Source organism: Centruroides sculpturatus, unplaced genomic scaffold (genome assembly GCF_000671375.1).
Source record: "Centruroides sculpturatus isolate CEXI.00-Female unplaced genomic scaffold, Cexi_2.0 scaffold390, whole genome shotgun sequence".
Classification (NCBI taxonomy): domain Eukaryota; kingdom Metazoa; phylum Arthropoda; class Arachnida; order Scorpiones; family Buthidae; genus Centruroides; species Centruroides sculpturatus.
In genome coordinates, this window is record NW_019384599.1 from 145,038 (window position 1) to 160,069 (window position 15,032).

Below are 15,032 nucleotides of genomic sequence, written 5' to 3' on the forward strand. Positions count from 1 at the left end.
CCATACGAGAATCAGATGTTAGGAATAGATAAAGAATATGTTGGGGTTACTACTAGAAATCTAGGGGTAAGGATAAAAGAGCACAGATATGATGTGAGAAAAGGTTCGAATGCCACAGTATTGTCTCAAATGGCGCAAACGGAGGGTTCGATAGTAAGATGGAATGAAGCAGATATACTGAAACAAATACACTCCCCGACCTTGGCAAAAACGGCCGAAAAATTAGAAATTTATAAAAGCAAACTTAAAGGGAATTGCATCAACGCAAGGGATGCCGAGGGACTTCCTTCCGCATGGAAGTTTGCAGTTAAAAACTTCAAATAAGAGCAGGAGCTTTAATATTATGTATATAAAAAACTCTGTATAGTTTAGTTGAGAAACTCCGTACAGTTTATTAAGCATTATTAATATATAGTGTTATCGATTTGTCTATTAAGTTTGAAGTATTAATATTTTGTATACACAATTTATTTGTTATATTTTAATATTTTATTTTTATTTATAATTTTAGCAGCATTTGTATTAATTATATTATTTAAAAACGTTATTTTGCTGTTAGTAATATATTGGTTATCCGTTATTAATATTTATATTTTTTGTATTTTGAACTTGTTGTTCTATTTTTTGAAATGTTCTAATTTACCTGACGATGATCCATTGATTGGATTGAAAACGTTTGTGTTAAGAATAAATCTCTCAGCGAGTGAACAGGTGTTGATTTAGTTATAGCTATAATTGTAATTTAATGCAAAATATTTAATATACTTTTAGCATATTTTCATATAAAACTGATTTAAAATCATTTCTTAAAATGATTTAAATCAATAAACAATCCAATTTCAGCTTACTTTGACTCAAATAAATTGGAATTGCTCATTTTGCTGACCTTAAATTTTGCTCTTTTTAAGCTGAATCCAATGTAATTTGAAAATTTTTATCTTGTGTTAATTTGTTTGATATTTTTAAAAACTACTTTAAGTTCAAAAGAACAAATTTAAATCAGCAGAATAAACAATTTAATCTATTTCAGCTGAAAAGAAGGTTAAATTGAATTTTTCTTTTTTCATTCCTAATGGCTAGTGTACACCAGTCTCTAATATATAGCACTATAATGCTACAAAAACCTATATCTATAAGCTACAAAAAAAGTACACATGCTATATGCTATGTACAGAGCTTCATTTGTTTAATGCTGTATTGAATTTTCTATATAATACAGCATTATAGCACTACATCTTATAGTGGCCAATGTTTACCAGATGTCAAATAATTTTTAAAATGTTGCATATTTCTATGAGAAAATTTAAGCATCAGTTACACACATACTGTAAAAGATTAAGTAAAACAATTCATATACATTAAAATTTTAATTCTACTTTGCCACATTCTCTCATGGATGGTGCCAATCACATTGACTCAAAATGGTTTATTTTAATTAAAATTACTATTCACTTGTGTAAATTATACTGTATGTTGAACCTGAAGATGATCCTTCAATAAGAATTGAATGTACTAATTCACAATTATGAACAAATGCTGAAATATTGTAGGTATTTATAAATATTCCAGTTATATTTGCTTAATTATGAAATAATTCATTGTTTTACTGGTTTATAAAATGAAATTTTTCTATTAGAATAAACAATTCCAAAATTTAATTAACAATTTAAGTTTTTTCTTCTAAACATGAGCTCAGTTGAGTATAAATTAGTAATAAATTTCACTGCTGGCAAGATGGCCAAAACAGTTAAGACATCAGCCTACCAGTCTAGAGCAGTGTTTTTCAACCTTTTTGAATACGTGACCCCTTTACAAGTTAAAAAATTCTGGCGACCCCCCAGAACCATATTTAAACTATATTAGTGATTTTAAAAACCACGTATTTAATTTTCTTTCTTTAAATATCGATTGAAAAACCAATTGTACTGTAAAATAAACAGGCACAGCCTTCTCACTGATATTCTAGTTTTTTTATTGTAGTGTAGGACCTACAAACACTTGTCTTTTTCTTTCACCCGCGACCCCCCGTGTAAGGCTTTGTGACCCCCATGGGGTCGCGAACCACAGGTTGAAAAACACTGATCTAGAAAATCCAGGATCAAACCTGGGTGATGGTCTGTCCCAAATATGTCAGGCCCCATCCCTCACTACTAGGCCATCTCATGACAGGAACGGAAGTAAAACCCTGTTAGTGACCACAGGGCAGAAGAAGTAAAATTAACTCGCTTCCAAATATAAAAATGAAATATTTTTGTTATTAATTTGAAGACATATCATTATTTCAAAACATATTTAGATTTTTTATAATACAATTTTAACATTAATTTTTTTTTTACGAATTAGAGGCAGTATATTTATTTCGACTAATAATACGACTGTCACTCGGTATGGAAAAAGTAACATTAATCATATCTCAAATTGTTAACACACAATTCCTTCCTATTATTTAAGATTGTTAAGATTCTTATCGCTATTTCTGTTATCTCGAATTGATGCATTCCATTGTCTACACTGTATTTGTTTGAGAAAGTTCAGCATCTTACTATCAGGTGATTTATCTTAAAAAAAATCCTTCAAAACTTTATTTTAAAATGTAGCAAGTTTATTTGTGATATTTAAGATGTTTTGCTTAATATTTAAATAGTGTGTATTTGAATTAAAGTATATGTAAATAACTGTATTCAGTTAATTGCTTTCAGTCAAACTACAAATGATTCATAGAAATATTAGTGTACATATTGTATACACTATATAAAGTATTATATATATCTTAATATCTCGTTTAATAATATACATTTTAAACAAGAGGTATTAAGAAAGCTATTATAGAGGTAAGTAGCATGTGATGACCAAACATTCATAGTAATTCTACCTTTAGATCTATTCACTATAAAGATTACAACACACCATCGACCACTTGTAGGACATGGTTCAAAATTGACACTATAACTTTCAAGGACATTTTATTATAGTTATTTGTTACTTCTATTCTTCATTGCCCATGTGGGTGACATATATATTTTATAACTTATAATTTATGCACTTTTTATATTTTCGGTATTTATTTATGATATTTTACAGTATTTTACTTTTAGTTTTAATGTGAAATGTTTAGCATTCTCTACACTTATATCCTTTTTCTTGTTCTTAACCATTGAATTTATAATGTTTGATATCTTCTTAACGTAAAGATGGCCTTTTAATAAGTACACTAAACAGAACCTTTATAATCCAGTAAATAATGTATAATTGACAAATATTTTTGATTCTTACACAAGATCTGCTTCAGGTCGACAACGTTCTAAAATTGGAATTCAAAGAACTAACTACAAATTTTTAAATAATTAATAAGACTGTTAATTAAGACTGAAATTGTTTGTTATTAAATACTGTTTTTCTGTTTAAAAGGTTGTGAGTGTAGTAGTTGCTTCTACAGTCATCTTTTTATTTTACTACCTTATGATATTGTATTTTGTATGTATTATATTTTGAAAACAAATTTAAAGAATTATATACAATTCTACAAAACATAAAATTTAAATATTCACTGAAAATACTTTTGCCTTTCTCAAATTAACTTCCTTAAACAACTGTAAGAAGAAAAACAACTCTGAATGAAGGATGAACTAACAACCGCATTTACTTGGCTGAATTAATCAATATGCCTTTAACAGTGGGTAAAGTTAAAAAACACTGACTTTTATCAACACCAAAATTCCACTTTTGGCCGTCCACATCTGCAATAACACACCTGATAAATGGCACTTTTGGTGTTAACAAGGTTGAAAACGTAAGAGTTCTTTGAACTGCCACCCTCAAAGGTGCATTAATTCAAATCTCAATAAATTTTAATTTTTTGTTTGTGTATCATTGAATTGTGTGAATTAGCATGCTTAAAAAATTGATAAGAAAATTATATATAAATATTTCTAGTTTTTTTCTTGGATTAAATTTTACAGTATAATCAATGACATAAAAGATAATCTAGTACCAAATTGTTATATTATTTCTAATGATCTTCTAAATCAAATCCTGAATGCAGTGTATTTTATTCATTTTTAAAATATAAACAAAAACATCTTATACTTTAAAACATTAAAATTTTTTTAAACCTTCCATATTTCTTTGTTTAAATATCATCAATTATCCCTTATTAGTACAATCCTTAAAAACAAAAAAAAAGGAATGACAAAGGAACTATCTTCATTAAGAGAGAATATTTTTTAGTATCATTTCTTTGTGAAAGATGTCATTTGTATTTTTTTTTCTATCATCTATCTGATAATAAAAGATATAATTATCCAATATGTATTTAACTTACAATTGTTTATTCTTTTCATACGTTCATTTAAATATTTATTTATTTATGTAAGTCAACAACAAAATATATAAATTGAAAGAAAAACACCTGCCTTTGCCTTTGAAATTTCCAGTCTTAAACATTGAATGTTTAGCCAAACACGGCTAAAAATTGAATTCAAAATATATCTTTAGTTCCAATAGTCATATTAAAGCAAAACAATTGTTGGATCTGGATTAGATCAAGCTATATTACTACTATTTATAATTAAATAGTAAGTAATTTGGCCTAGAGGTGCCATCTCGTATTAAATTAATATATAATATAGTCCGAATCTATAAAATAATATAATCTAGCCCAATCTAATCCAGTAATTATTTGGCTTTAAAATTTGAATTATTTATAGACTAGAATTATGTAAATTACTAATTATATTAAGGGAATTGTATAAAGGTATAAAGGTAGATGGTCAAATCAATTATTTTAGATCATAAACAATCCAGAATTTAGATTTTTGAAAGATCTTTGTTTATTGTAAGGATGTTCATCATCATTATATTCAATTCACTCCATATTTTAGTAGAAGTCAACTGTAAAATTCAATTCCAGTTATGTTTACCATACATTAATTGCATGTTAATCTATATATATAAAAATGAATGTGTGTGTGTGTGTGTGTGTGTGTGTCCTTCATGCATTACCCCCGTTTATCCGATTGCCGTGAAACTTTGAGAAGTTGTTTAATATACTCCCATGAAGGTTTCTGGCATTTATCCTACGATAGATGGTGCGCGTTTACACAAGCATTCGAGCACTGTGTGTTCGATCGATTTCAAATTGTGAAGACCATTTCCCCCTCCATAAAATATCTGTATATATGCATTTATTATTTACGGATATTTGTAATAATTTTTGTTTAATCACTTTATCTCAACTTTTTTTTTCCTAATTACGTAATCGCTCGAACTTTGTTAAAACCTTAACTGTATCCCGAACAACAACCGAAGTTGTAGAAGGAAATTCGCCTATTTTACCGATCTGGGGATCCCCCTTTTCCAAATTTTAATATCGACTCAAAATAATTTAAAAAGACAAATTACAATGAAACGGTTTATTATCCAACTATGAGAAATTTCACAACATGCCAAGGAAGAGAGGAAGGAGCAATTAAATAATCAAAATTATAAAGGATTAAAAAATATATATATAAAAATGGGGAATACTGCACTTCTAACAATCTCTGCGAGTATGTGGGATAAATTTAAAGAAACCGTGCTTCTCACATGGACAACTGTATGTGGCCAACTCACGCGTCAGAAAACCTAATTTATTCGTGTACGCACCAGATGGAAAAACAAAAAATATCGTGTATCCACAAAGCACTCCAATAAATAAATAAATAAAATTGAAACGACACTTTGAAATGTTTTCCCGATGAAAATGAATAATAATAATAATAAGTTTCAATAAAAATGATAAAATGTAAACTTAATTTTATCACAACGAGTTTGCTTGAATTTCATTTCTTCTGAGATTGCAGCAATGCGCGACAGATAAGCTACAGATATAGTCACCATAAAGAGGTAATATTGTTAGTTTCTTTATATTTTTTGCATAAATTGTAGATATTATACAAAATAAACTTGATAGAAGCAATGAGAATAGCTATATTTTGATTTATTATAAAATTATTTTAATAAATTTCACAAAAATTTATGTATTTTTAGTTTAAAAGTAAGCAAGCAAATTTATTGATGTTGTAACAACTGTTAAAGATTGTATCTTACAAACTTTTTTACTATGCAATATGACTCCTTAACAACACATTTGATGATGAGTAACAACCTTTTTTTCCAATCAGTCAAAAGTTAATACGAGCTTGATAAAAAAAAATGAGGTCGTCGTTATCGTTAAATGAATCAGATTATTATTTTAATTAAATGTAGACTCTTGAAATTAATTTTTGTTATTATTATTATTATTACACTTTTATTCTCCTAAACTGCAAACATTTCTTGTTTGATATATAGAAAATGCTGTAATAATAAACAAAGAAAAGAAAAAAAAATTAACTTTTACATGGAAAATTTTAGGAAAATTCTCCTCCTAAATTTAAAAATAAAATTTTTACTATTCAATGTTTTGAAAAAAAAAAATATTCAGATCATCAAAAATCATTTTTGTTTCATTTATTATTGGGTTGCAATTTGGAAAAGACCAATAAATTCCCACTGTCATCCGTCCATCTGTCTCCCTTTAATCTCGAGAACGGTATTAGATAAAGGAAATTCGAAACAAGATTTGAAAAAATTTGGGACAGGATGCCCCGATTAATTATAAAGGAACTTGCAGTCTAGAGCGTAAATTATGTGATTTCAATTCAAAATTTTCCCTGAAAGCAGTTCCCCTGACCGGTACAACTCTATTGTTAATTAAAGAAAAAGTATGATGTACAGGGGCACGCCACTACTAATTTGAGGTGGATAGCATATATTTTAAAATAAATAAATTAAAAATATTATTAAAAATTGCAGTCCGGCATTGTGACGATGTCACAATAAATAATTGCTCGTTTCATCTTCATTGTTATTTATTAAATACAGTAAATACTTTTCGTTATTTATTAACAAAAATTTAAAATGTCATCAGATATATCATTTATTTTTATGCAGCAAGAACATACCAACGGATATATATATGTTACTGTGAAAGACCGAAATTAGAGAATGTCGATATTCTCCGGTGAATGTCGACACATACAAAATACGTCGGTGAAAGACCGAATATTTGGTTATATTATTATACCTTCGAACAATCGCCGGTGTATGTCGACAAGCACAGATAAGCTTTGGTGGAGGTCGAAACGACACCCGAAAAGCCGATGTCGACAGAGAGGCGACAGTCTGTCGCCAAATCCTTTGTGGATAGTCGGAGGTAGGACAAGGTCGTACCTCTTTTTCCGGTAATGGTTTGGTGGAAATCGCCCACTCTTTCACTGCATGGAGTTTCTGTTCTTTTGATCCNGGCTTAACATCGATGAAAATTCGACGCGAAGTAGGTTAATAGTGATATACTAATTACATGGGATATAATAATATACTACACTAATAATAGATTTTTTCATACTTTTCGGTTATCCGACTTTTCAATTATCCGACCAACCCCAGTTCCCAATTGAATCGGATAATCGAGGCTCTACTGTAAATTAAATTTTTTTACATTTGAAATAATTATTTACTGATAGGCTACAGTTTTCATAAAAGTTATTTCTTAGGATTGATTCATTTTATATAAAATTAGGATAATATTAACACACTGTTCTTATTCATTTGCATGAGTCAAAATCCCTAGTGCTTATACATGGCAGGCGACTATTCAAAACCCAGCATTTAATTTTACTGTTGATTATTTTCACTACTCTATTTTCTTTTGTTTCAGCACAGTAATAACAATTGGTAGATAGCATTTAGTCAAAAAGTAAATACTAATAATTCAGAGCCACTATCACTAAATTATAAAAACAAATAATCATCATCAATAGAATTGCATTTTTTTGTTTTCAACGCATGCAATTTGAGCTGAACAAGATTATGCTTAAAGTAATAATATAGTGGCTAATTTTGGAAACTCAATTCTTTTCAAATATACAAATAAATATAGAGTATAAACATCCAAAAGTCTGATATTTTAGTAATAACTGCAGCATTAAATTGAGCTACTTAACCACTATTACTTTTAATTAAATTCTAAATAGTTTGGTGCTAGAGGTAGGCATTAAATTTAATAAGAGATGGCACCTAACGCCTACTTCTAGTACCAAATTATTTATAATTTAATTAAAATAGCAGCAGTACAGTAGCCTGATTTAATCCAGTAGTCATTTGGCATATATAAATATAGAGTTGTTAAACTGGAGTTTAGACTGAATTATCATGTTAAATTGTTTAAAACCCTAGGAATATCAATAAAAAATTGAATGATGTGTTTATTTAGGCTTGTAAACAGAACTGAACTAATGCACAAGATTTATATGCATTCAAAATCCCATTTTAAGTCTACAGAAGTTTTCTATTGTTATTCCTCAAGAACGCAATCTGATCGGAATTCCAAATAGATTATAATATTCACCAACCTGGACAATTTATTTATTAACTCCTCCTGCCCTGTGGGCACCAAGAGAACCTTTTATCAAACCCTTAACCACAAATATATTAACCTAATTATAGTTAATTTAATAATGTTTTATGATTTTTTTGTACAAAAGTCATAATCTGATTTTTTCAAATTTCCCTTGCTCTGATCTCCCAAAATATTTAAACTATGATCTTACTATATAAGTCTTTTGCATTTTGTACTGATATAATGTTAAGTTATTAATATATATGTTTATAATAAAAGTGTAATGTACAGATATAAATATACGATGAACCATAGTCTAATTTCTTATAGCCAAACACTATTTTTGGGCTAGAACTAAGCTAATTATTAATTCAATTATAAAATTTAATTAATAATTAGCTTAATTATAACCTTAAAATAATCCAGCTCAGAATATATGAAGTATATTTTACATTCCGTTAAAATATTTATGTACTAAATACTAGATGAATCAGTGGAAATATCAAAGAAATTTATACAAAACATCAAAATACACTTCAAAATCCCTTCACCATATTAAACTTTACACTATTTTCTTAATTTTTTTACAGGATATGACTTAACCTTTTAAACTTAATAATTCAAATAAATTAATAAATTATATCATGTGATCAAGTTTGCATGTTTTTATGTGGGAAGTGGTCGTTTGATTCCTCATTCATTCTACTTATTACACCTGACTGACTGAATGACCTACTTCTTTTTTGTATACGCTCCTCTCACATTGTTAATGATAACATCTAAAGGAGTAGCCTAATAAAAACAGGTCTTGTAGTGTGTCCTGAATAACATATCATTCTTCATATAACACTTATAATACTCAAGAATATTTATATTTTCATTGGTTTTTATCTCAGGGAATCACATTTACGGTGTTAACTTAATAATAAAGATTTCCCAATAAAAATTAGAGCAAATTATCATTATTTAAGAAGCCGAAAACTTACATCAGGATCCACTTCACTGCTAAGCTGCTCTAATTCTTCTGCCGTGAGCTTATCTAACAATTCATCAATATCGACATCCTCGTAATCCTTCAGATCTTTTCCGTATAATTTGGTCGTCATTATGCCTGTAATTTATCACATAAAAAACATTAACTTTATACTTAAAGAACAATCTAAATGGCTAAATTTAGTTCCAAAAAGTTTTTAATATTTGCATAAAATTAACTAATGTTAGATTTTTTTCAGCAAATCTTTAAAATAACTTATGATAATTTATCTTTTTAGAATTAAAAATTCAAAAAATCAATAAGTTATATCTTATATCAGAGGAAAAGAGTAAATAATATCAAATTACCAATGTTTTGAAAAAAAAATAATAATATACAGGAATGTACCACTTAACAAGAAAGATACATTCAGAGAAATATATCATTAAGTGAACATCAGAGTGTACTTAGATACAGTGTAGTCTACTACTCATGTATGCTATATCTAAAAATCGTAACACAATGATAAGCATTTTTAATATGTATCGGAACATATTTTAACAAAGAAAAAATACAAACAGCTATGAATTTTTCAATTCTATCGCAATCTTAAGAGTCCTCTGTCGCTAATTGGCGCACCTTATCTGTACTAAAATTTGCAAAATCTTACCAAGAAGTATATTAAAATAATTTTATGTTAAGGAAAATGTGTTCAGATGATCTTACAAAATAGTAAATTATATTAATAAATAAGCTTTTTACTCAGAGTGAAATGTATATTGAATAGAACCTTCAATTTTTACAAATTCATTGGTTTTTTTTTTTGTCACAATTAGTAAAGCAAATAAGAAAATTTCATAAAAATTTATATGTTTTTATCAATTTTTACTATTTTAAAATTTACTAATTACAATTACATGTTAATAATCTGAACTTTAACTCTTCACTTGTTATATGAACAATTATGAAAAATATTTTAAAATGTAGATAAAGTCATTATTTAAATAATCAAACTCTTAAAGAATAATCACAAAAATTAATTAACAAATTATGATGTAGCAATTTCCAGTATATTTTGATAATTAATTATTTTAATTAGCATTTAGTGAGCTCAAATTACTACAGAACGTATTCAACGTATTCAGTTTAATACTAACAGTTAGTATTAAACTGAATACGTTGAAATCAGTACAAATAAGTGAATAATTATGTATATGCCAACAGAGATTTAGACTCTTGATGTTTTAATTAATGGAACTTATTGTATAGCAATTAAATCTATTATATAACTTCTAAAATGTTCTTATTTAATAACATTGTTCAAAAAACAGATCAGTAGAACAATTTATCAACTTTTTAAGATAGAAAAAAAAAAACTCATTCGGAAGACAATAAATCCTTATTTTAAAAATAAATTAATCCCGATTTAAAATAGATCTTAATTAATTAATTAATATACATTTAAAAATTCTAAACTTTAATGTTTAATTTCAAGAATTGATTAGTTGCAGCATTAATCTGTACAAAGATATTATTTTTAGAATATTTCAATTTATCAGAACACTTAAATTATCAAAAATCTTTTTTTTTTTTTTTAAATTTATAAATCAACATTTATTGATTAAGAAAACGCATTTGGTTTATAGAGAGTAATGGTGTTACATTACAGACAATAAGAACATTTTAATCAGCTTCAAAATGAATAAATTTTGCATAGTTTTATATTACAGACCTTTTGACAGAACTTGATTAAATAATCTTAAGAAATGAAAAAAACTGAACAGTTTTATTTCAATAATTTAAGTAATAATAATCAAAGTCAACATTTAAAAATAATTTAATATTTAATTTATTATAATGTTAACAAATTCTATTAACAAAGCAAAAAATCGAATGTATATTATTGCGACATCGTCCCAATGCAGGCTACGATTTTTAATCACGTTTTAATTTTAAAAAATCATGCGACTTCTAGTTTAAACCAGAAATTTGTATATAGTTAATCAGGACCTCTGACCCCTGAGCTCTCCATATCTGGTCTCAATTTCCATCTATCTAACTCTGTTCTTGAGATTAAGGATAGATGACAGTGGTAATGTATAGGTCTGCAAGTTGAAAATTGCATCCCAATAAAGTTATAGAAATTAAGTCATATATATATATATAATATATATATTAATGACTCATAGTATTTAATTTGTATTTCTGGCATGCTTTATAAGTATATTTTTTAGTTAAAAAAATAAAGCAAAATAATTTGTGATATGTAATTTCATTGGATGTACTGTACCAGTAAATATTTAAAAAAACCCCTGCAATTTAAAAGTGGGTCATAATTATAAACCAAATCATCATCCTCTGCTGTTGCTGCTTATTCTAATACTGTAACTTATATCTTCTATCAGTTGCAGTAACTCTTGCAAATTATCATTTTATATATTACAAAATTCTGTTTTTAGATATCAAAGTATAAAGTTAATCTTATTTAAAGTATGTAAACATTTTTTTCCTATAATAATCTGCTTAATTTATTAATATAAAAAATAATTTAAGGAAAATTTGCAGTATATTATTTCGATTCCAAAAGTAATAAATATGAAGGAAAAAGATCATCATAAATATAACTCCAATAGGAAAACCACAGTAATATTTGAAATGTTCTTGATCCATATTCATGATAAATAGGTAAAATTAATTCATGAGGCTCAATGAACTCACAAAAGAAAAAATTCTTAACCATATTTTAAACTAAATCAAAATGACAACACATTTGCTTATGAGAAAAATATGTAATGATGTTATTAATATTTTATTGTCAAATATACTTTCAGATAAAATTTATTCTAACATTATATTATATATAATCTATTAAATGTTAGATTACTTATTGACTTCTATAAAAATATTCAAAAATCATTATAAAAACTGTAATTTCACTCAATGCTTAAATTACTTAACATTAAAGCATCATGATAAAATAATGCATAAAAAAATTGCTTTTAAATATAATTGAAAATGAAAATTATTTAATTTAGCATCGTTTATAATTAATAATATTTTTAATTATTATTAAACTCAAAAAGAATTTAAATTCTCTCTCAATTTTCATACTATAACTCAAAAATAAAATTAGTTTTTATCCAAATTCTAAGAATTCTATGTTTACTATAACTTATCTTTAAAATAAAATGTCATGATTATTATAAATTATATAAATTTTCCTACTAAACAAAAACACACATGCAAGAAAAGAATGATATGAGGATATTACTTCTAATTTTTATCAGTTTTCATAAACAAATTTATAAGGATTTAAGCCACATTAATAAAATAATCTAATATATTTAAAATTATTTATAAACAAACACTATAAAATCTTATCTTGACTTTTAATTCACCTGTCATTAAAGTCATTTGGATGCAGGCAGAAAAAAAAATCCAAATATCCTGATTCTAATCTCCAATATAATCATTGTAATAACTGCTTATTATATTCTTATATTATTGCTTCTCTGACTGTTGTTAGTTCTCAAAATAAATAGTTTATATGATGATAAATGATAATCTATATTTTATTTAATATATATTTTTTTATTCATTTCGTTTAATTCTTCAAGAGTCAGTTGATTTAACCTGTATGTATATGTATACACATATGTATGGTGGTACAGTATATATATATATATACACACATACATACATACATAAATATTTAAATTAACAATGAAGAATTTTCCTTTGTAGCTATGTTAAAATATACATATCATATCTAATCTTAAAAAAATAAATTATAGTATCAGCGTACAGTACTGTATGTCACATAATTTCTAATATTCGAATTAACTTAATATTTTAGAATTATTAATACATAAAGCTTAACCATTTATTTTATTCTGTAAAAAATAAAATAATGTAAATATTAAGGTATATTTAAATAAGCTTATCCTCTTAGAGTAGGAAAACTCAAATATTCAATATCAACAATATTTACACAACAAAATCTAAATATATTGCTATTAATATATGGCAATAAATGCAGAATTTCAACCTCTTCTACTCAAAAAATAAGTAGCATCATCGATTAATCAGACTATCAACCTACAAGCGAGCAATGACCCAAAGTCGGGGGACGTTCGGGTGTCGTTTATTTATTATTGCCGGCAAATGGCAAGTTTGCTAAGCTAAAAGTTGTAATATTACTTATGATGTTAATAATAGGATAACAGGAAATATGTTAAGTTCTCTGTATAGCCGAGTGTTAAGTGTTTGTATATATAGAACAGCAGCAAAAATATGAAGTGTATTATTCAGAAATTAATTAATAATTTTTATTTAAAAGTCAAACTAATGTATTGAAAAAGTGCACGTGGTGAAATTGATTAAAATGATGTGAAATTGACATTGAAATGTACATATTGTTTATTGTTTACAAATAAAGCGTAAAATTCGACTTCATCACATGAATAATTCATAAACATGAGCAAATGATCTACTACAACTTTAAAGTGAGGACATTCATTGATTAAAATGAAACCACGCCCTGCAGCACATCATGTACTTGTCAGCACGTTGGTAATAAACACGAAAATCTTGTTGAAAACGAATAATTACATCATTTGCGATAACAAATATTGCATATGCACTTAACAAATAACCTCGAATTAATAAAATTGTGTTACTCACCTATCGAAAATTGAAAAGTGGACCACAGGTGTGCCTCTCGCTCGATCGTCTACTTACAAGTCCGTTCGCTCCCCCTAGCGTCGTTAAATGGAAACACGGAGATACATCATTACTCAAGCCGATTAATTTTTGTTTCAATAATAATATTTATTTTTTCTTCTTAATAATATTAAACTAATAATTCTAAAGAAATTCTAATTGACGATATATTAATTGATTCAAAGTTTATTACGATAAATTAAAATTATAAATTACGTTCATTACATTAAAGTCGAAGCAAACGACGTTAAGCCTAAATTATGTGAATGTAAAATGATTTAAAATTTGACTAAAAATTTAAATAAATGGTCAAATTAATGCAATTTTTTTGTTTTATTAATAATAATACAAATTAATCCGATAATTATAACAAAAATTAGCATCATTCGAAATTTTTTCCAGGCAAATGGCCGCGTACTTGATTAAAACAAAAAATTGCTGAGAAAAAACATTTTATTTAATGAAAAAAATTGATTGTTTTCTGAAATGTTGTTTACGTGTAAAATTTATTTTTATTTGTCTCATCTAAACTACTTACAGTAAATTCATGTGCAATAGCATGCCCTCCGAAAATGTACAAAATAAAATAAGACACGCTTTAAGTTCTTAAAGAATTTTTATAAAAACAAGAAAGAAGCATACTTCAGTAGTCAGTTTTATCTTCAAATATTGTAATTTCCAGTTTTATGTTACATATTAAATTAAATATTTATGTTCAATATTCAAATTTTTATACAGGCAAATGGCGCCTGAATTTTATATTCAGTTTGCATGTATTATTTTATTTGCTATCAAATTTGTTTTCTTATTATATTTAACACTTTATATCAACTAAAATGATTATATTTTTATTTATATTTGTACCATTTTCAAGTAAGTTTTGATACCATTCACTAACGTTCTCGTATTTTTGGCAGT

General features: G+C 26.5%; 1 protein-coding gene across 1 annotated transcript in view; it reads right to left on the reverse strand.

Moving 5' to 3' along the window:
• LOC111624940 (tropomodulin-like) overlaps nt 1–14,166 on the reverse strand; it is a 53,097-nt gene extending 38,931 nt beyond the window's left edge. The window contains exons 1-2 of the mRNA XM_023367933.1: nt 14,076–14,166; nt 9,406–9,530 (exon numbers count right to left, since the gene is read on the reverse strand). Coding sequence (XP_023223701.1) covers nt 9,406–9,525 — 120 coding nt within the window. The 5' untranslated portion in view covers nt 9,526–9,530; nt 14,076–14,166. The remainder of the gene's footprint in view (nt 1–9,405; nt 9,531–14,075) is intronic.
• Between the last annotated feature and the right edge of the window lie 866 nt (nt 14,167–15,032).